Raw genomic sequence first — 23,144 nt, 5'->3', positions numbered from 1 at the left:
TATTGAAACAAGCAAGTAATAGTCTTATAACGAAGAGTTATCAGTTATAAAGAACACATTATTTTGAAATTATTATTTGCAGTCGTTTTCCAAGATGATTTTGTGACCTATAAATGTCGAAGTTCTAGATAATTCAGATATTCGTACGTTAATTTTCTACGTACAGGGTGTCTCGCCTAATTTGACCACCTTATATATCTCACATATTATAGGATAGGAAAAGACGTCAGAAGGAAACGTTATTTAATTTCGAGGCGCAAATCCATGATGGTAATCGTGAAATTATTCTCAGAGTCATAGTTTCCAAGATTTCCATGTCGTTCGTGTTTCTTTAGATAGGCCTGTATACTTTTACCACCACAGCTGAGGTTAAGACCAATGCAGTAGCTTGTAATACCATGACATTCGTGTAACTTTGAGTAGGAAAAATTTAGGAATGTTCGGTAACAGCTACGAATGATGAAACAACTACGGTAGAGTGATCAACGAAGAAAAACGCATTTTTACAAGCGATGAAAATGATGCTCGATAGAAGAAAAGTTCCTTCAACGTTGGATCGGTTTTACACGTCTAGACTTCTTTCTGTAGAGTGTATCAAACAGAACATTAGTCAGCAAGTTACAAAGACAGATAGAGAGTCACACGTTAATCGTTCATAGAAACGTATTGAAGTGGTTAGTCATCGTTTCGAACGCTTATTGAAATAAGTTTTCTTTCATCAATCACTTTGTCGTAGTTATTGCATTATACACAACTATTATCAAACACCTTTGAATTTTTCGTACTCGAAGCAAACTCGTGGTATTCTAACAGTGGGACGCGTTACGATGTATCGTCGCGGAGCGTCGAGTGACGCGTTTCCACTGAATTCACCAATCTTCAGATTTTATCGAAAGATACATCGTGTAAACGTCTACCTCGAGATGATTGTACGTCTATCATTATATATATATTCATTAGTCTAAATTAAACAAGGACTACATTGGAAACCCTTTAGAACACATTTGAATTGCATAATTCACACTCGCAGTCCGTACACAGGATTCGACCGAAAAATACGTAGAAGCTGGTACGACGCGAAAAAAAATATGAAACAAAATTTGTCCATTCACGATTTAGATTTGGAGAAAATCGAGTTGGAAAATCGATCGAATGTACTCGAACGTGACTAGTTCCCGACTGGGCAGGACTAAGAAAATTTAAATTTTATCCGACCGTGTTAAATTAATAAATTAGTAATAAACTTAAGTATTGAATATTAATTAAACAAGGTGGAGCCGAATAACATGTTGCGTAACATGTTGAATGAAACAAATTTTATTCCATGTCTCTTCCTTATTTTCCCGCGAGGAATCTCGTCGTCCCAGCTTTTACGTGTTATTCGGTCGAACTCTGTGCGCGTGTATAATACGTGCGATTCCCGTAACTCCGTTTCTCATAATACGGGGCATATCCGCCGCGTTATACGAGGGTTCGCTGTGCTCAACAAACTGAGCAATTAATTCATTATCTAAAATAGGCGTGGAGCACGGAGTATTCAATGCAGCAATTGATTTCGTTGTATCGGGTTTGATTTGGAGAAGTATGCGTTTCCCCACATCCTCTTCGAGTAACTTAACGATACAAACTCACATGTAGCTTCTGAATCAGTGGAGTCCACCTTACCACCTGTAGCAAAACGAAGGATCGTTTAGAAGCGAGCAAGAAGATATCAGAGTATCATCGTCGCAAGAAGCATTGGTATTAGTTACGTGCTTTCCATGTGCTAGAGTCAGGGGCGGATTTACCTTGACGTTAATGACGCTGTAAGTGTCGGGCTCCGGTACTCTACGGTATCCAAAAGTGCTTGTTAAGCAGATTAATAGATTGTCAGAATGACTTAAAATACATTTGTTGGCACGAAAAGACCAGGGATGAAAATTTTAGTTTGGCTAAAACGATGTGTGTAGAATCAGCACGTTATAGTCATTCGAATATTCGAGACGTCCATCGAGCGATCGATGGGTCCATTCTGAACAGTGTTTTTGAGGATTCTTGCGTTTCCTAGAATACGTGAAAAACGATTCAATCCTTCAACGAGACTAACCATGGGTGTTTTGAAAGCAGTTTTGAACTGGTAATTACTTCACATGAAATCAATATTCTCTGTCCAAGTGAATATCATGTTCTGACAGATCAGCCAAACGATCTTTAAACGTAGATGTCGATTACTTATTGGTTTAACAAACATCGATTTAGCCAGGATAAGCTTCCCCAAAATTTGATTTAACTTAGGGGCCCCTAAATGATTATTAGCTTCAGGCACCCAAAGGGTTAAATCCGTCACTGACTACAGTGATTCTCTGCACATACAAACGACATCGAGGATTGCTGCAGAATCGGAATAAGTTCTTCAATATGTACATATGTACAGAATCTTGAACAATTTTGCTTGAGATAGTAGCTTCTCACTGACTACAACAATTGCAGAGGATAAGATGTTTCAATTAAAACTTTTCTGTTATATTATTTTTCCATCTTTACCATGTTTACGCGATGGATTGGTAACGATATCACGTAGAAATCTCTTTAGATTCTCAATCTGAAATTATTAAAAGTTTCAGCGATTCCTGTGCGTCAGATTTATTACGATGGATGACGCAATACGCAAAAGCTTTTATAGCAATAATCCAATAATAATAAACAATAGGAAAAGTTAATCCAATCAACGCTGGATGAAGACTTAAATATTATACGAATTATTTTAAAGCCTTTATTTACCGAGGAAAAGCAGACAAAATTGCGAAATATGAAATTGGATTATTTCGTGTTTTTCAACTTTTGAGCGTGTGTTGCACGCTCTTTTTATTTTATGAAACAGGACCGACAATGAAAGATGTCAACGATAAATTACAGCGAGTCACAGTCCTGCGCGCCCTTTGTGTTCTCATTATCTTGATACCACTGATATGTTATAATCAAAGTTATAAAAAACGAGCAAAATTTACATGAACAAATAATGTGCAATTTCATCGGCGTACGTTCATTTATAGGTAAATGTAACAAGAAGTTAATACCAATGTTTAATAATTTTATTTCTCACGTTCATCAAATATTTACTGATTAGATCTTTGATTTTCTTTGCTTGATTTCATTCATCGAGGATTGTTTTTTAATCGCTTAATTTACTAATTAGTTTTGTGGAAAAGCTAAACGATGATGTAATTAAAAGCTTCGTAGGATATGTAACATAAACAGATAGAATCATGTTGTTCTCTAGAAAATACTATTGAAATATACGAATGTTAGACTCTAACGCATAGAACACCCGCTCTTTCTTTTTCAATTAAAATAAATATGCTTTTGACTTTTAAAAACTAAGTTAAAAGTAAATGTATTAGCCGAAGTATCTAACCGTGTCATTGGAACTGGAAAACCTCTGCCAGTAAGATATCATGTTTTCAACATTATTTTCGAACAATACTGCTGTATCGTTGCTTTTTATTTAATTAATTTGAATTTCGTATGTATTTGGTGTAGCGTTGCAAAGAAAATAGCGAAGAACCTTCAATATTATTTCAAATTAAAAGATGGCAAGGGATCGAGGAACATAAATCAACACACCTACAATTTTACGTAAAGCAATAAACGATATATTATATATACAATTCTTCGTACAAATTAGGTGAATAATTGCCCAGACAGATATTAAATACATTACGATCTAATATTTTGCTTGTATCATATTAAAATTCATCATAAACGTTTTAAAATGCAAATTTTCTTTATGCAAATAGATACAATTAAACGAAAGGATAGAATAATAAGCTTCAGATAATAAATGACAGACATTTAGAAAAAAATTAAAAGATGATACGATTAGAGTAATGAATGCATTATGGATTAGCTCGTAACTGCGTTTCACGAGTATCCACGTCAAACAAAAACTTTATTTCAGTGAGTTTGACGCGTATACTCGTCGTCGCTTGTATTTATTTGCGCACTGCACGACTTAACCCTGTGAGAGATTTCTAAAACTAAATTCCGCGGTTAACTGTTTAAAAAGATATTTTTTTCAATTTTGATAAAAACTACGTTAACATTCACTTACATTACTTTACGTTATTTATTCTGTTAGAATTTTTAATAAGAAGAAGCGAAAATAAAATTTCTGATTCGACTAACTTCAACCAAGTACGTTGGAGAAACAGATCAACAACGTCTCTATCGTAATTTCCATTTTATCATTAATAATCATCTCTACTATATATTCCTTACTCTTGACTAAACTCTGTAAAAGAAAGTTACATGCGATAAGATTTAATTGGGTCATCCTTCGAGCTTCGACGTATAATATTCTACTCTATTCGACGCAGTGAAACTTTTGGAAGTCTCCTACTGTCACGGAAACGGATACATCAGCCAATGCTCCGAGGACGCATTTAGACTCCCATCTGCTACTTCTTCGTAATCGGAAATAATTTGTCGTGTCGCTTTCCCAGCCTGTATCGGCAAGCTGCGCACGAACGACACCAAAAATAGCATTTCGTCTAAGCATCGACGTAATTATAATAGCGGCCATTAGCTTGATGAGCTCCGCAACTGGACCCAGTAATCACAGGGCGTTTAATTAACGTTCGCGTTTCTTAATGATTGTGTTAGGCACGAAGAAGTGTACGCCTTGCCACGGCGATGAACCCCGTTGTGAATTCGAATTCGAGTGGTACCTAGCCTCGTATCGATATCGCGCGTAGGGACAGCAAGTTGGTGGATGTAGGAGGATGACTCGATGAGAAATCGTATCGAAACACGCACGTCCGCTCTTCCTTTCTACTTGCTAATACTGAATCCTCGTATGAGTAGAGAGAATTCGCCTAACAGCCCCACCTCCTTTCTCGCTAGTCTACCTACTTCCACCCTCTTTCTTTCACTCGACTCGGCTCCACTCGCCTTGCCTCGCCTCAACTTGGTAAACGTGCTGCGACGCGGTGTGTTGCCGATCGCTATGGCACTCGATCGGCAGGGTCGTTGCGAGACGAATCGCGACACCAATCGCGACACCAGGAGGAAACTCTTCTGCATTTGCACCTGCAGCTATACCTCCGCATCGAGTCCTGAAAACGACGATAGCGTTCACTGTTTTCGTAAGTCATCTTCTCGTCAAGTTCGATGTTCATTTACTGTTTTGTGTGTAATTTCCTGCGATGCTCGTTTCCCAACTTCCACGTTATTTCTCGTTATGGTGAGATATTTGTGCGAATCAGGCGTGAACACGAAATCTTTCTTAAGCGTGAGACAGGTTACGATTTTGAAATGCATTTAAAAACAAAGGGAGTAATATTTGTTAATTATCCGCTGACAAAGAAGACTTTAGGAAGCCGCCCTCAATTTTTGCTTAAGTCGATTTTGTGCTTCTATTGGTCTGCATCTAGTTACGAGCCATTCACAGGCCAAGGTCAATTTCAGATTTTGAAATTTTTTAAACTTTAAGGATAAATCGATCGCTTGTCTCATAGTACATTTCATCAATTGTCTCTATTTTTTGTTTTATTTATACAGTTAATCCATGTTGCAAATATGCGGCTCATGTGTATTTCTAAAATTATTAAATGAATCGGATCTCGTGTCTATTATTTAATAAATAATAGATGGTAATTTTCTAAGGAGGCAAAAGCACCTAAACATATTAGCAATTTCACTATGAATTATCAGTATTCTTTAGAGAAACTTTGAGAATGTGAGCTTCGCGATAAAGATTATAATTTCAATAGAAATCGTTGTAAATTATTGTATCTTATATCATTCATGATTGTAATGAATGTCATGAGTGTATTTCATGATTGTAAATGTACATCGTTAATTTTATAATACTTTGAACTTGCCACAGGAGAAAATCAATACGATGATTTTATCAGCTATAATTTATTTTAATATAATTAATTGTCTGTATCGATTCTCTGTACATAATCGTAGCATGTCTCTTATCTATATTATACATTGTTACTGCTTATCGACCCTCGACGAAATATGTTATATTTATGGCTGCTGTATTCGTTAATTTTCGCATGCTAAACGAAAGAGTTACATCTGTTTGTATCTAGATAACGATCACTTTTATATTAACGATAAATGTCATTTACAGAACCATTTGTTGGACTAAATAAACGACTATGCATTTGACCTACAATATACCTACGTATTTCAAAGCTTTAATTCATTCGGTTACCAAATTAACGATACTAAAGCCACTGATTCTTTGTGTTGCTTATCCCGTAAATAAGTCGATTTTAATCCTTCTTACGTATTGCCATTAGTTTTGTAGATACACTTTCCTTAATTTTTTACACTGAAATATTAGCAATGGGATACAGAGTTGATTTTATTCTTGAGTTTTATTATATCATTTACCAAATTAACTCGATCCATAAATTTAACTATGTTACGTTAAACGATTGTTTTAGATGAAAGTGTTAAAAGATTGAATATGATTTATTGGCATAGAGAATCGCAAATAATTTTTCTTCAGATATTCCAGTGCTCTATGTACAACTACAAGAGAGCACTGCGCTTATTTTCGATGTATCGGTGGTGTAATATTGATTAATTCTTAAAGCGAGTCGTCCAATTTCCATTACATTAGCATATAATTTTAACGCTTGTAACGCTTATAACGCAACACCGCGGGCTCTTAAAGATAAAAGCAAGAGGATAGGGAAATTTGTTTATGAAGTAAAACGATCTTGTTATATCGTTAGAAACAAAAACGACGAACCGCTTATTTCAGACATCGTCAGATTATCGTCGTTACAAGAATCGTCAATAAAGCTTATTAAAGCGAATGTAAGACGAAGTAATCCGACACACTGGCTCGTGTTATGTTTCATTATCAAAAATGATAAATGCACGTTTGTTGAAGGCTGGGTAGACTCTTTTGTCTCTGTCATATCAATTTTCATAACACAAAAAGAGGGAAATATATCTAAATCGAGCGATACCCTAATTTATTTAAAAAATATCTATACTTGTACGTCGATAAATTCTCCGATATTTTCTTAATTCAATACGACGTATAATAGGTACGCCGTGCTTGCCAATTATTTTCTTTATTCACCAGTGCGGGATAGTTCAAGATGAATAAAATCAACGTTTCGTTTGTTCGTTTTCATTGTGCTCTGTTCTCGGTTAATTGCCGCACGCTAACGCCGTGTGTTCGGAAAATTCACGGTTATTTTCCGACGGCGACCTTTCATGTCCAAACCATAAAAGCACCATCACGTCGATCAAAATATCACTTTACGGATGGTATACTTCCGCGGCAATAATTTTTGCCCGGTTCCGCCACATTTGAAAATCCGCCAGTAACGTCCATATCCTCATGCGTCATGGGATTATGTATACATATACCCACATTGCATATATTTAACATCATTTTGTACATATCAACATCACCAGAAGCATGGTTCAACAAAACTCTTTCAACCTTTCTGAACAGAAAACCTCATCGTAGTTTCACCTAGGCCCCGTTAGTGCACATTGTAGCATAACCACAAATGTCGGACAATCTTACAAATCGTTATAGTTAACGATACCTAGTACGTATTAACGTTACAGGTACAGCGAAATCTTCATTATCTGAATATCTATTACCAACACATTCCAACGTTCGATCAAAATGTTTTGTTGTACGAATATTGGAATCAGCTGGAAAACAAAATGTATTATATTAACTATCGCAGTGAAACGGGAGATGCGTCCCAAGCGACACAACCGTAAAAATGCATTGAAACGTTTACGATATTTGAAGAAGAACTTTTAGATAAATTTTGGAAGAGACGCGGAGTAAAAAGATCATTGCATTATTCAGCGGTAAAATACCTTTAACGGTAAAATAATTTATCAACATAAAATAATTACGATTCGAAACAAAATATTCTTCCCATCCGAAAGCTTCCCTTCTTTTCTCTTTACTAATTCGAAGGTTCCACCGTATGTATATATGTATGTATATGTTTGTATGTGTTTCGTTTCCTCCTTGATACAGTGGAACGGAAACAGGAAAACGCGAAGAAAGGAGAAAATGACGCTTTACCGTGTTTTACTATTCGAGCAACCGCGCGACACACTTTCATATAATAAATAAAAAAAAGAAAAAAGAGAAAAATTATGTATCGAATCGAGGGCTTAACCGCACACGGTTATGAACGTTGTTTTGATTTTGTTTTAGGTACGCGGAACGCAGTCAAGCTGGCTGCCTCCGCCGGTAACCCCTCCGCTGCCGTCGCCGCCTCCGCGCATCCTCCTGTGCTTTGGAGCTCGCGCAGGAAGCCCGGTAAGTCCATATGTATACGCATATTATTTCCTACTCGCATTTTCATTTCACATCCGTGCTTAACGGCAAAACTAAATGTCAAGAGAACATTCGCATCACCTGCTCGGTTTCTTGCGAAAGTGCAATTATTACGAGCTGGTGGTTCCAAGTTGTTACTGTTAGTCGAGGAGAGCGACAAGGAGAATCTATCTTAACTCTTAGTCGCAGTAACGAATAAAAATGCCAAGAAAGTTAGGACGAAAAAACCGATGATGACGATGAAACAAGGCAGATTACATTTCAAATTGTTCAAATTGTCAAATTAAGACAAAGAACTCGTTTGGAATATTATATGGCGCGATAAGGAATTATTTAATCGATACTTAATCAGGGAAAATGCGATTTTCCATATTACCGGTTACTTAGACCGAGTATTACTATTATTAGAATAAATTTATCTTCTTGATGTTTATTCCTCTTTGGTGGCAGTTTCTTACGTCCAATCTGAAGTACCATCCAGCGACAATAAACTGAATATCGCAGTTGATTGAATGCATTAATGACAAAGATAACATGGAATAATGATGTGCTCGTTCGTAAAGAGTTCAAGTATGATAAAGAGTACATTTAGATTGTAAACATATTAAATAATACGCAGTTATGTAAAACAGTATCGTCTGGAGAAAAAGGTAACTTTTGTTGTACTGTTGCGCAATAGAAATTCCTAAAAAGTAAAACACGACGTTTTCTTGTGTCGTTCGAATAGCTTTTGCACGAGTTTAAAGATACGATTGAAAAAAAGAGACAACGTTGGCGATTAATGTAACGTTGCAGCGATTGGTTGTTCGTCCTCGTCGCGCATCTGACAGGGCTGCGGCCGCGAAGCATGCAATTGGCCCGGGGGTTAATTTCTCCGCGACCGGCTAATTTGATACGAGCCGTGCTCGTTTGACCCCCACTTATTGACCCTGGCCAGTTAATTCGCAAACTCTCAGAGGTCTTTTGGGATTGGAGCATATAACTGATCGTACGTTTCGTATATCTTAATGATAGATTTTGCAATAATAATAATTTTGCAATACGACTTTTATTTGCACACGTTCGCTAATTACGCGCTTCGTTTTAATCAAAATTATTGCGAATATAATGTGGACTACAATTAATATATATCGTATAATCGTTCTTCAAAAAGCTATATATTTCGTTCGTATTTTTTCGAAACATGGTTTATATCGACGCTTATTTCGATTTAATGTTAATGTTAATTCAATAAGCAATGCTTGAACGTAAAATAAACGAGCATTAAAAACCACACGGTTAATATGCAACATAAATATTTCAATAAATAGCAAAATATATGTTACGATAGACGATAGATAAGATACATAATAATAGGTACAACGCTATAGTGAGAAACTATATATATTTTCAGTACGGAATAATTATGTAACTAGGTATAGCATAAAAGGAGTTTATTTTTAAAGAAACGAGGAATGTTGGTCTATATTTTTTGAACGAATGTATTAAGAAAATACTAGAAAGATATAACGATAGTTTTTAATCATTTCTATAAAGTACAAAATGGTATTTAAAAAATAATAATTAAGAAATAATAAAAAGATAATAATTTAAGATTTCACGTACAGTTTTATTTACAAAGTTAATAACAATGCATCGTCGTTTTAACGATATATCTTTCCTTTTAATTTACTGATCCTAAATTGCAAGATTTCCATAGAATTATACCGAGACTAAATCATTTATTTTAATAGTATGCGGCGATTTCTAGTTACAAAAATAAATAAAAACAATTGTTTACGGCTTTTAAATTTTAAACTCTCACGAAGTTTATTAAATCGCATAACTTGCGGTGCTTCGGTTTTCGATCGTGTGTTTAATAATAGGTATGTACGTTGCGTTTTGTTGCAACATTTCCACGTTTCAGATCTGCATTGAAGAACTGGAACGTGTACGAAACAATTCGGAACAGATTGCACCGTACTAATAAAAGCAGGATTGTTTGAACTAGAAACGTTTAGAACGTTGAAGATTCGGACATTGCATCAACATTCATTGTTCAGAAATCTAGATATTATTTATTCAAAGATTACATCGAATTTTTCTCGATATCGAATTCCATAGTTGTCTGTAGTAATTCGAAGAAATTGCAAGGACTGATTGAAACGACAATTTTTGGGAAATCAATCCTATTGACGAATATTATGTACAGTGATTTGCGAAAGTATTCGTACACTTTGTATAGAAAACTTTTACCTACGTGCGTATATCGTGTGTGCTATATAAAACATTTTGAAATTTTATTAACACTATAATAAGACGCTATAGTGCCACGATAATATTGGACAAATTTGAATCGAAGCTGAAAATCTACATAGAAATTGCAAGGTATGTTTATCACAAACTAATATCTGGCAGAGTTAATACATTAATGTATACTAATAGTATACATATGAATAGTATGAATACGAATAGTCACTTTGAGCATGCAATAAGCGTTAAGGATGATCTCATTCGATACTGAGACTTATTAATATTATGGATGACTGCATATTTAAGTGATTTTGTAGTCTGCGTAAAATATATTTGCAAATGCACTTATATCAAATATCTCGTATCCATAGTGCTTGGAACAATAGTTGACACACCATGATACATACGCGACAACGAATTTAGGAAGAAATTCCAACGATAGCCGAAGAAATAACCCACCTAAGGAAATATAATACCAGACTGACGTATTTTCACAATAACAGCCAAGGATCTCTACACGGTTAATCTACCCAGAAGACTCCATAAAAAACATCCAAAGGACCCTCTTCCGTAATGACAGAGCGTTGATATAAATTCTCTGCACGACTGCTTTCTGCTGAGAAAAAAAAGCTACGTGGTACACTTTCCAAACCTGCTACAGAAATTTACCGGATGTGACAAGTACTCAAAATTATTATAATAAAATAAAGATAAAAAAAGAAACATCTTGTAACTCGTGTATACATCTCCAAAGTTGTTTAAAATTTTATCAATATGTATAATCATGCCAGTTGGACGCCATTATGGTGCCAATGCAATTTCAAAATGTGTCGTATAACAGACACGATATGTTCATAAAAGGTATCGCCAAGTGTACGAACACTTTTGCGTGCAATTGTAAATATTTTATTTCTGCGTAGAAATATTTATACACATATGTGTTTAAACATACTCTTCTACATGGAATCAATAATTAATGTACATGTTATATGAATGAATACGCATACGTACATTTTTATCGTATTTTATATACAAACTTGCTTATCCGCAAACGAAAAATGTGACAATCTCGCGCTGTAACACGAGCAAAATGAACGAAGGTAAACACGAAAGGAGCGACACTTGGAGCAAATACGTACAAATATAACATGATTAATGTAAGTATAACACAACATATGACAATCCGAAAAGTTCGAGCGAAACGAATGAAAAATGACAGATGACCTTTCGATCATGATACGAAGAAACTACCGTGACCTTGTTGGAGCTAGCAGCGGCAGAAAATGGAGGCAAGCGTTCCCGCGGCATTGACACGCTTGTCAATGCCAATGGCAGCGTGGTTCGAGGCACGCTTTCAGACCAATCTTTTACCCTCTCTCTTTCTGCCGATCCTGTCTTACGATATATCTCGTGTTCCAAACAAGTTATGTTATTACTTTGGCCCGTACGTGGGCCGAGAGAGGAAGGTCACAACCTCCGGGAATTAGTGGCGTCCTAATTGACATATCCGTTCGAGCGTTTTCTGCTCGAAGAAGCGCAGCTGCGAGGATCAAAGTCGACAAAGGAAGGAAGGATCTTGTTGAAAGCCAGCCGTCGAGATTATGAAATGAAATTCTGACCAAGAAATTCTTTGAATTAAAGAGTTTATACCTATCCCGGAAAACAGCTATATCATTTCATCGTTACAATTCTTCCTATTACTTTGCAAATTGTCCATGCAGGAGACACGTTCAAAAGGATATTAATTAAAATAGGACAGTACATTGTTTCCTTGTCAAGCGTCCTTATATGTAGCGTAGATTTAAATGAATTCTAAAATGTATCTGTTACGATGCCTAAATACTATATGTGCAATTAGTACAAAAGTAAACTATAAAAAATATAAATAGTTTGCACATTTAGGATATATTAATGAAACTAGTTTTCGCGATATATTGATTATTATATAAATGTGATTTTTCTAATATATATGTATCATTGTTATACTAATGTGATTTTTATAATATATATATCACATTCGTGTAACAATCAATATATCGCGAAAACTAGTTTTATTAATATATTCTAAATGCACAAACTATTTATATTTTTTATAATTTATTTTTTACTAATAAAATATATGTATATAAAGTACTCCCATATAAAGTAACTTTTCAAAGGCGCTACATATTTTTTTCGTTTAATTATAATATGTAATTGCAATCGACAAACATATTCAACTAATATCTCTGTAATTTTGTCAAATGGATGTAAGATTGATATAACATAGGGTAATAATTATTTATATATAACGGTATGTTTTTAATCATATCATAATGATTAAATATTCTAAACACTGCCTTGTCTGTGTACATATATACGCTGATTTATTTAGATAGCATTCTCACAGATATGATCAAACTTCTTAGGCATCGCGAACATCGTATAGCATATCGAATTATGTAGCATATATTAAATGTAATTAAAAAGTTAGGATATAGTAGAGATTTTCGTCCCTTATTGGATATGCACACATTTTGTGCAAACTACAAATTAACTTTGAAAATTTCAAATATATCGAAGTTTTATTAACATAGGTCTCGTAATATCATTACGCATAGCGAGCCCCAATTAGCGACAATTAGTGTACAGAACGATAAATTATGTTCGACTGATACAAAAAGCAGTGTGAAAAGTGGGTACAAAACTCAATTAGTTTTTCTTTGATTCTTCATTGATTCGTTTGATATATTGTAACATTCATCATACAGACAATTTTTAGTACAAGAAATTAATATTAGATTAGATTAGATTAATCTAGGCTTCGCTAGTTATGTTAATCATTTTTGCGTCATATACTGTTATGTCTGTTAAATAAAAAAAAAAAAAAAATCATTAACGCATCTGATATATTTTTCTATCTAATTTGACCATTTTCTATGACCTTTTGATAAAACTATCATTATCATTTCTCTTTCCTTTTTTGACCCAATAAATTTTATCAATTTACTGTTTACACGATACTTCCCTTTCTTTCGCGTTTTTTTCCATCATTTAAAAAGTTTTTAACAATCCAAGCCAGCTTTGCTGAAGGCTACCAAGCGCTTTATATCGCAGTAATAGAATGCGTTAAAATCTTGATTAAAAATTGCCACGATTTTATTTATTTGTTTATTTATTGTTTTCTTTTCCTTTTCTTTGAAATATGGGAAAGAATGAATGATCGTATTGCGTTATCAGGAAAGAAATTTGTTTGCGAACCATAGAAGTGTAAAATGGGAATGTTACTTAAGACTGTGACACGAAAATGCAAGCTTAGCAGTAAGAGGAGGAGAAAACGATGCACGGGTTAATTACGAGATCGCTGCTAAGAGAATTCCTTAACGAGTACCCGGTCGATTAGAGAGTTGCAACTGCCGGTCGTCGTGAGGTAACGGTCGTGACACGCGCGACTTCAGAAGAGAAATCTTCTTCCTTTCGTTCCTCCTCTTTGGTCATGTCGAGTAATAGCGAGCACGCCAGATGGATCTTGAAATCGCGTATTCGTCAGACTCCGCGCCACGATGAAATTTATCTTTCAAACGAAACGCTTTTACTTTGCCGGAACATTCATTCATTTCTCATTGTCAGACATCACAATGTTTCTCCGAAGCCTACTATGTCCTTATCGGAACATGTTACAATATCCGCTTTATGGATATCATTCTTGCTTCCTTGAATATCGATGTTGCAACTTTTACGAGACACGTTTCGCATTAAATAATTTATACATATCGATAATTTCGATGTTAACTATGTCTTTTACAACTGTTTGCGTCGCGTTTCTTTTATAAATCATTAGCTCGCAAATGAAAGGTCTTTCCCAGCAAAAGGACAATGCTTGATAATGTTCCGTGAAGAAGCTTGGTTTCAGCTTTAAAACACAGAGCTCCTCCGGTATAATCGTAGCAAGAATAATCAGTCCATGCAGATCAAATTTCTAATACGAATTGCAAATAGGACGTAGGTGATATTTCCTTAAGACATGTAATAGAATTTTTAAATTTTCTTAAAAAGATCATGACGAAGTCATTCTTGGATCGCATCCAAGAATAGAGGACAGCAGCATAGATTTTTCGCGGAATCTCTTCCACGTTTATATTTCTATTGACATAAAATTTGAAACGTGATTTCGCGGTAAGAATCCATCTGCTTACTTATCTCAATTTATATTATACATATGTAATCACAGTTTTCTAAGAACTTTGTGACTCGTTTACGCGTTCGTTCGAGATATTTCTCGATGAAAAGATTGTGCACATTAATTATGCAATGATCCTATTAAATCTTCGTTACATGTAACTTTGCTCTCGCGGGCCAGATTTTTGCGAAGTAAAAGGAAGCTGAACGTAATTAAAATACGTTGAATACTACTATACGTTTGAATAGGACAGCTGCTTCGAAGAATCGTAGACACGTTTGACGACTTTTTTTCTTGTACTTCGTGTAGTCGAGTAGAAAAGAGAGAGACAAGAGGTTAATGCAACGTTTCCTGAAACATGAGGTAATCCCCGATCTGCAGCCGACATTTCAGTGCTAGTACGACCGGACACGCCCGCGCTTCCAGCCGTTTTTCATTAGTTCAGTCGTCAAAAGCGGCGACATCCGCGGGAATCTTCTAATAGATTGTGTAATTGCAATTCCTTCGTCGTTCTTCAGATTTTCGGATTACTTTCTGATTTCGTTGTCCGTTCTATTTTAACCAGTCTTTTCACGCGCAGTCAGAAAATCGTACGTTTCAACAGGCTTTCATTAAAACGGCGTTAGCTCGTTAACGCGCGTTCGCAAGACCAGCAGTTATCGAAATTTATCATCTGCGTAGTATCTATCAACACTTTCGATTCCATCGGATCAAGAACTGATGACTCGTCTCGTTCTAGCAGCTGTTACACGCAACGTAACGTTTAATAAACTCGCCTAATGATATCCTGTTGTAGGATTTGAAATATTAACGCGGAGAAAAGAAAGTTTCACTGACGACAAATGAGAAGAGCGAAAGAAAGGTGGAGGGGGTCTATATGACCCACGTATAATCAACGATATCAGCACGGTAGTCCGAAATAGCTGGCTCTAGCTCATCAGTTGCATAATCGAGGAAAGTCGTGTAGGTACACGAAGACCCCTTGGTAATACTCGCACGCACGCATTCGCGTCCGCGCTTGCGCTTGTGCTTATGCTGGCGCTCGCGCGCGTGCGTCGTGTGCTTACCGCGTGAAAACGTGACGGAACAGCCAACAACTTAGCTATCGTTTTCTTTCTTCGCTTCCCCTTCCCTTTCACCTCTTCTCGCTCTTTCTCTCTCTTTTTCTCTGTCTTGCACTCTTGCTCTCTTTCTCGTTCTTTTTCGGCACGTATTTTATTATTTCTCCTCTTTTTTACTTTATTCTTTGAATGAAAGCATACAGGTTCACGCGTGTGGACGATATCACGAGTCCCTCTGCGCTTTTCCTTCTTCCGTTCGTTCTCATCATTCGTCTTCTTCAAGCTACCATATGTTTCAGCTTTTTTTTCTCTTACGACTAACGAAGTTCACTTGATACAAAAAATGAACTCCCAAAACATTTGTTCTCTTTCTATAATATGTACGTACGTATATACCGAGTGACAAAATATCAAAGCGGGCGAAACATTTTGATAATGATAATTATTTTACCGAGCAGACGTTATTTAAGGCATGTAAAAATATGGGATTATAATCCACGCAAGATAACAATAATATGAACATTAAACTTCCATTTCCTTCTCTTATCTCTTAGAAATTTTGCGTCACGTATAGTTAGAAATTTTTCGACCACCATGTAATGAAACAGAACTCGAAACTGAGTTAATTAAACGATTCCTGCAGGTTCACGCGAAGTATTCTTCGTTAAATTCCCAGTGCACCGTCCAACGACGATTACTTACGTTCATTCCTATTCTATTAATAAACATTTATTTACCACAGAATTTATAAATAGTATACGAATTTGGTATTATTAAATCTTCGTTTCTATTTATGCGTTTCTACTCGTGTATCTGATGATCGATTTATGAAATGGAATATTTTCCAAATTTTTTTTTAAACAGCTCCACATTTTAACAACAAAAGATACAACGTGGAAGTTTAATCGAAAAGGGAATTATGTTGTGATTACGACGAATCTTTACAAATTATGGTAGATCCGATTTTCATAGTTTAATTGTTTTTAAATATTTCATGAGCTGTAACGATTTTGATTTAGGTAACAAAATATCTTCAGTACAGAGGACGCGGGTCTTTCGTGTTTAATTCTATATTAGCAAGTATACTGTCATTTTTAGAAAGTCATTATTCTAGGGCAAGAAGCATCGATCTATCGTATTTGTCGAGTAAAAGAGAAGACAAGAGCAAATACTTTCTGCAAATAACGTGGCATCACCACGTATTCCGTAGACTTCGTTCCGTTATAAATTGTAAGAAATTACCAATAGCTCCGAAAAGTCTGAAATTAATTAATTCTTAAAACTGTCTAAGATTTGATTCGATTTTACGTGTAATTTTACCGCGGTTAACATTCATTAATTCAAATAGATCAGTCTAAGTATGGACTTGTTAGCTTCTTGTTTAACACACTAAACGGGCGAAATAGGAAAAATAGAAAAGTATCGCAACTTTTCTGGCGTGAAAACACTTAACGATGACTAATCGCTGTGACGTTATTTCGGCCTACGGTGACGCGATGGAAAGATTGTTAGACAGAGTTCATTGAAAACTCAATGCTGTGCTCAACCTTTATACACCATCGTATTTATTTCGTCAGGCGTAAGCAAGTGTTTAATTAATAACTCGCCAACGTAAAGCAGCAGAGTTTATAGCAGTTTATTCGAGTGTGGGAGGAGGAAGGCGGAAAAGCAGAAAGATACCTGACGCAAAAAAATATTTACTTGTAAAACATGTACCTACAAGCTTTCTTTCAGAAGGTATACACGAAACCACGTGTGAATCGGTTGACGCGTTCGTCGTTAATTTCATAAAGTTTATTGCACTTGCTTCGTTAAAACTGCTGTCTAATATTTGCCTCCAAACGCCGGCGAGCCTAATTAGATATCGTTAGCGAAACTGGTCTGTATTTTCAATACATAAAGTCACCCTACGTATATGTAACCAGATTATAAATTGCATTTTTCAACGTAATAATTTATTTTCTTTTACGCAACCGCAGCGTAACGAAACGCCTGGCAGCGAACAAATTTAATTGTACCGGTACGAAGTACGTATACAAATCCTCACACTGGTGATCTCGTCTTTCGCGTATCACGAGATAAGCAGGATCGTCTTCGCGAAGTTAATCATTCGCTCGAAAAAGCGTCAAAGAAAAGCGGCCGAAAAATTGACCGGCTTTTCGCGTTTTGTGGTAAAACAAAAAGCAGGTGCAATTTGCATAAAGTCCTCTCTTCTCTCCACCTTCAATTTCTCTCCTTTCATACCAGCCACTTATTAAGCCACTACTTATGTAAATAGATGAACGTGCGCGCGGTTATCAGACGAAAGTCGATGTAAGCACAACACGTCGACCAACGGAATAGATAACAATTTTTTATCTGGTCGCCTGTCTTCGAAGCCATCGTTCTCTTTTGCTTTGGTGACGCCAGTGCACTTTGCTATTTTATCGGCAGCTGGATTTTCAAAGATAGACAAGCTTCCGGTTGTTGCAACTGGAAAGCTCGTATTATCCGTAATCAATAAGTTTCTCGCGCGAAAACACTTTTCCCCTACGTACATAGTGAAACAACGGCGTTAAAACGCGGTAAATTTCCGCAATTTCAAATCACGACATTAAATATTCGCATAAAGGTCAAATCGGATTTTTTGCTGCTTTTGATTTTTTGCCATTTTCTCGGGCATCGACTCTCGCGCATTAAATGATTATTGATTTCTGTATCGTTAATCTCCTGTCTTTTGTTTATCCTATATACTCTTGTTTATCGGCGATAATCAGATTGCAAATTGACATGTTTCGTAATTGCTATCGATATGTTAGCTCGCACCGTTCGCCGTATTTGCAATTGCTCGCAAGAATCTCGAAGAAACTAAATCTCACGCTAGTAAATAAGTAGAAACGCGTTAATTCGATCAAAGAACGAACTACTCGCGTTTTTATCTTTCTTGATCGTCGCTCCTATACTTCTCCCATACGCTTTTCTTTCAAGAATTTTGATTAAAAAGAAAAATGACGATAAAAAGAGCGTTACGTTTTCATAGCGTCGCCGACCTGATACTAAATTTCGTATTATATACACGTTTGCTTCGAATCCCTCAATTTTCTATAACTTTCAAAATCTTTCCTCCTTTCTTTTCGCTTGCCACCAATTTTTCCATCTTCCCTTCTTCTTTCTTACTTACGTGTCTTCTCTCCTCTTCCCCTCGATGCCCTCTGGAACCGTCTCTGTCAATCGTTTTGGCACAATTGTCGCGGCCTCTTTCTCTCCCCCACTCTTACTCCCGATTTTCTCTCTCTTTTTAACCGCCTATCACAGTCGGTTATACGCGCTCCTCTCTCCCCTCTCTCTTTCTCTCTCTCTATCCATCCCGGTCTCCCTCTCTCTAGGTTGTTCGGCTCTCGAGACCGTGACTGACTCGATTCGCTTCGACTCGGCAGTCGCGGTTAAACTCGCGCAGGAGGCATTACGTGCGATTTGCGCGTCACGCGCGTTATTCATAACGCAACGAAAGAGGAGAAAAAGAAACGTCTTCCGTCAGTAACGGCCGGCTTTTTGTTTCTCGCTCGTGCAAGTCCGAGAGTGGTTTGCCTCGTACGGAATTCATTTTTCCATCGCACACGCTGATCAGTGTTCGAAAGAGTCGATTCGTCCGAGTGTGAAGTTCAGCAAAAGAGAATCGCGGTTTTGACGAGCCTGGTCCATCGTCGGAGCGCGAACGCGTTGCCGTGCACGGCCGAACGTCAAATTCAGCGCGTAACGAAAACAACCTCGCCGTGTTGCGAAATTCTCACCGCGTCGGTCCCAAACGCGTTTCGTTCGGCGGTGAAAATTGAATCGACAGGCGTAAGAGAACGGCTGACGTTCGAATTGGGATCAAAGTCTGGTGACACAAAAGTGAGAAAGTAAACAAGCTGCGCGCGTGCACCGTCGTCGTGTACGCCATGTGCGCCCGCTCATGATCGGCAAGTGCTCCGTGCAACGTTTCGATTCGCGACAAGTCGTCGAATTCGATAGAAGGAAAATCGTTTGCTCGGAACTGCGAATTTTAGTACCGTTAAGAATCGCGATTGAAATTGTCTCGCTTTCGAAATCGCCAACGAAGTCGACGAGGAGAATGCTCGATTTCTCTGTTGGAACAGTGCGCGTACCGAAACGATAAGGTTAAGTCGCAGCTCGTCGAACAAAGAGAGGACAGCTGAAATCGACTGAAAGACTTGGGTTGTCAAAGACAGGGCGTACGCTTCTTGTATCCTTGTTTGGCGTAGCAAAAAAAAAAAAAAAAAAAAAAAAAAGAGAAAAAAGAAAAGAAAAGAAGAAAGAAGAAGGAAAACGTAGACAGGAAGGAGAGTGCGCTCGTAAATCTCTCGTTTCTCGTCTATATTCTGTGTCAAACGTGGAATAAGCGTTTTAGATCGGGGTGAAAAGAAGTTGGACGAGATACGTTTGAAAGTCAGCTGTTTGTCGAGGGGCAGAGCGCGCTGCGCTAATTCCTTATGGACTTTCGATCGTTCCAAGTATTTTACATCGCATTGCGTGCGCACGTGGTAATCACGAGACGAGCGTGACGGCAGCTCTGGAAACGAGGTAGTCGGTCGAATATCGTTGACTGGATCTACGAAGATACGGCGCTCGTCTCGAGGGTGTTGAATCCATCGAACGCTGTTCGCGAAAACCGGTTGCTCTTTCGTTTTCTCTGCCGTGTTAACAATTAGTGCCACGTCTTCGAACGAACAGTTTGATAGATCGTTGAACATTCTTTACGATTAACGATCTTCCCCGAGATGCAGAAGTGATGGACGTCGCGAATCGGAGGCGCAGCAGTCGGCTTCCAGCTCGTGTACGAGTCGATTGAACGTCGTCTCCGACGAGCGACGTTTTCGACATCGGATCGGCATATCGATCGTCAGAAAGTAATTATTCGCTTGGTTGTTTACCAGCGTCACGAAACGGCGGCCAGACTCCGTGCGTGTCGAACCGTCGAGGCACGTGGATGTTATCGAAGGAAATTTGCCCCGAGAGGTCGGTCCGCAACGTGGGAGCGATTACAACACAAGCCAGTTCATTCATCGTACGGATTCCAGCGCACCGGAAGTGACGAGACGAGAGTGCTTCCCCGAAGTTCGCGCACGCACGAGTGCGATATAGTCAACTTTTGTAGAGAACCGCGTGTAACGCGTGTGTATAGCAGAGTTGTTTCGTGTGGAACGGGAAACGCCGAGTAGAGAGTAGAAGAGAGCTTGATCGTGAGAGGGAACGAGCACACGGGTTCCAGAGAAGAACGCGCGCGCGGCACAGAAAGACGAAGAAAGGGGTAAAGGGGAAAGAAAAGGAAGCGGCGCAAGGCATCGAGGAACAAGGATGCGGTCGTGGCGGAGAATAGCGGGCTGCCGGACGACCGAGCGTCCTGCGAGACGCACGGTCGCTCCTTGAAGGACACCGCGGTTTTCGTGACCGGAGGATGGACTGCTCTGTCGAAGAAACGAGTTGCGTGCGAGAAGAGCAGCGCTCATTCTTACATGACGACCACGCTGTCTTGTGAACCTGATTGTTCCATTTCGTCGAGGCGCCCCGCCACACTCAGCGCACGATTATGCAGCTGAAGAAAGCGATGCTTAAGATATTCGATCAATGTGAGTTGCCGATTTTGCTTCTCCATCTCTTTCTTTTACTTCTTCTTTTCACTGTCGTTCTCTTGCTTCTTCGTTTGCTCCTTCTTTCACCTCCATTTTCCTTCTTATTCGATTACACCGTTGTTTCGTGTTTAACTTCTTGCAGCTCGTAGTACGAAACGATGCGTCTATGAACAAAAGAGAGAGAGAGAGAGAGAGAGCCGTTATACGTACGAATAATTAGAAATAATGGTTGATAATAGAGATTTCAAAAATGTGTTTTTTTTGCGTTACTTAGACCCTGCCTCAGTAGTTCAATTATCGAACTGCATCACACGCAACATAAACGACATGCAATATTTTACTTGACAGAAAAAAATGTGCAGAATAGAACAGTATACGCATTTATACGCAGTACACATACCAAAGGAAGAACGTAGCGCAGATGCGAATAATGAAAACCGGAAAGGACAGTAATATTGCAAAGTATCAAAGTAATTGCTGGAGACTGTGCAGAAAAAAGCAAAGAGCTGGAAGTAATTTTGTTTTAAATACGGAGAATCGCTGAAAGAAATAAGACGAAATTGCGGGACTGAAACCACTAACTCTCAAAGGGTTAACTACTTTAAAACCAATTCCCGGTGAATGAAAGTTTCTCGACGAATTTCGACTTTCTTTGTTACCTCTTTTATTTTTAGAACCTCGGATTTTAATTGTAACGAACTCGTAACACGTCTTGAACGAAAAACGAGAGGAAAGTCAAAAGCGTTTTTCGAATAACGTTTGCGATCTTCTCGTAGAGGAAGATACGACGAGAAATTTAGATTTACGATAAGACAAATTTTTGCTAAGTCGATACGTGTTTTGTTGCGCTTAGGTACATACGAGACACAAACGTACAATACCGATAGGGTCTAGATCGAACGATGATAAACGCACCCGAGGTTACGGACAACAAACAGCTGTCGAAAGTAACCGAGACGATGATGTTTCCGGCTATTCTATATCGACTGTTATCAATATTATACCACATTGTCCAATCATTTCTTCGTATTGGAATGGCTATTATAGTTGTACATTTTGCGCATACTTCGTTTGTACCGCGATTATAAAAGTTAGTGTACAGTACCTGTTCAGGCACGAGACGATAGTGAGATGCTCCCGTTCAAGTTCAAAGACAGTGTTTATAGTATCAGTTAATGTCCGACAGCGTTAGATGTAAGAACAATATTTCTCCATCATGTATAGTGACTGTCAGTTGATAATGTTTTCGTATTTGTTTGTAAAAGACCCCTTCTATATAGCATTATTATTAGAGAGGAAAAAGAAGGAAAGGGAAAAGAACAGACATGTCGTTTTGCAAACAGAGAAGAATTCATTGTATTAGACAGTGTTTAAAGAACTAAAAGGTTTCCATTAGTATCTATTAGAAAAGATTTTCACGATATTTGCGAGCGAAAATTTCACGACACATATGATCTCGTCGTTTCCTTCCGAAAGAGTAGAAAATTTCACGAAAGAACAAGATTGCTTGTTACGAGGTCAAGTATTGTCTGAACATAATGCACGCTATACGGAAATAATTATTGTTTGTTGACGTCGTGGACGAAACGTTCTTATCTAGAAATATAATAAATGCTTGTCCGAAATACAATGTGTTCAAACTGATTGCTATGCTGAAATTGTTACATTAAATTGCATAATATTTGATGATTTGAATCGTGCGCTACTATCTCACGTTTGGACGGATAATATAACTCGATTTTAATTCGACATGA

At 37.6% G+C, this 23,144-nt stretch overlaps 1 protein-coding gene across 9 annotated transcripts in view; it reads left to right on the top strand.

The window, feature by feature from the left end:
• LOC138179322 (dual 3',5'-cyclic-AMP and -GMP phosphodiesterase 11) overlaps positions 1-23,144 on the top strand; it is a 140,503-nt gene that overhangs the window by 56,439 nt on the left and 60,920 nt on the right. For 4 of the 9 annotated variants that reach the window (XM_069111987.1, XM_069111990.1, XM_069111988.1 and 1 more), the window contains one exon: positions 8,204-8,308. Coding sequence is in view for 4 of the 9 variants with exons in the window: in XM_069111983.1 (XP_068968084.1) it covers positions 4,882-5,123; positions 8,204-8,308 (347 nt within the window). In the remaining 5 variants the exon portion in view is untranslated. Of the gene's footprint in view, positions 1-4,881; positions 5,124-8,203; positions 8,309-19,173; positions 21,388-23,144 lie in introns of those variants that run through there. The other 5 variants (XR_011173017.1, XM_069111983.1, XM_069111982.1 and 2 more) reach the window with 3 other exon arrangements.

Source organism: Bombus flavifrons, chromosome 4 (assembly GCF_040668555.2).
Source record: "Bombus flavifrons isolate JBK064 chromosome 4, iyBomFlav1_principal, whole genome shotgun sequence".
Taxonomy (NCBI): domain Eukaryota; kingdom Metazoa; phylum Arthropoda; class Insecta; order Hymenoptera; family Apidae; genus Bombus; species Bombus flavifrons.
This window is presented reverse-complemented; position numbering and strand designations above follow the sequence as displayed.